Consider the following 758-nt stretch of genomic DNA (forward strand, 5'->3'; position numbering starts at 1 on the left):
CACTGTGTATTCTTGCGGGGAAATCGGCAAATCACCGGGTGAATTGTTCGATTCTCTGTAATGAGTTGCCACCGCCGCGGACACCATCTCCTCGGCGAAACACTTAACACTGGTGTTTTCCGGATCTCGAAAAAAACTGGACAGTTCGTGTTCCTGCTTCGAGAAGGAGGCCCTTTTCGCGTCGAGCTCTTCGCGATACCTCGACATTCGCGAGTCCTCTTCGAGCCCCAGGGGAGAGCCGTTTTCCACGAAATGTATGACGTTTTCCGGCGATCCAACTCCCGCCTCGGTGGTTCTCACTTCGGTATCCGGTGAACGCACTTTGTCCGATCTCGGAGAACAACTCCGATCACGGACCTTTTGCGCGACACCAGCGTAACAACCGATCCGACTAGTTTGTTGCTGCTGTTGCCGTTGCTGATGCTCCTGTTGTCGTTGCCGCAAGTACGTGTCTTCCAAAATCCCTTGCGCGTTATAATGCATACCTGTACTGTACCTTGGTAACGACGCGACGATGCGTAAAATCGATTAATTGCAGCGCATACTTTGCGCCTGCCACCAACACCGATTACTTTTACAGCGCAATTACTACGCGCGAGCATACAACCATCTATCCGATCGATCGATCGATCGACCGCACAACCGACCGACCGACCGGCCAGTTCAACCAAGTAACCTTCCTTTCAGACGAATCGCAAATGCAATCCGCGCCACCAGCCAAACGTTTCTTCGCGCGAACGATCGCTCTCTTCGCGAAA

At 52.8% G+C, this 758-nt stretch overlaps 1 protein-coding gene across 1 annotated transcript in view; it reads right to left on the bottom strand.

Annotated features, from left to right (window-relative positions):
• Window positions 1-483, bottom strand: part of LOC108571273 (homeotic protein Sex combs reduced) — an 8,413-nt gene extending 7,930 nt beyond the window's left edge. Inside the window, 1 exon segment of the mRNA XM_017933273.1 lies at window positions 36-483. Within this exon segment, the coding sequence (XP_017788762.1) occupies window positions 36-483 (448 nt within the window).
• Between the last annotated feature and the right edge of the window lie 275 nt (window positions 484-758).

The sequence above is a fragment of the Habropoda laboriosa genome, unplaced genomic scaffold (genome assembly GCF_001263275.1).
Source record: "Habropoda laboriosa isolate 0110345459 unplaced genomic scaffold, ASM126327v1 scaffold57, whole genome shotgun sequence".
Classification (NCBI taxonomy): domain Eukaryota; kingdom Metazoa; phylum Arthropoda; class Insecta; order Hymenoptera; family Apidae; genus Habropoda; species Habropoda laboriosa.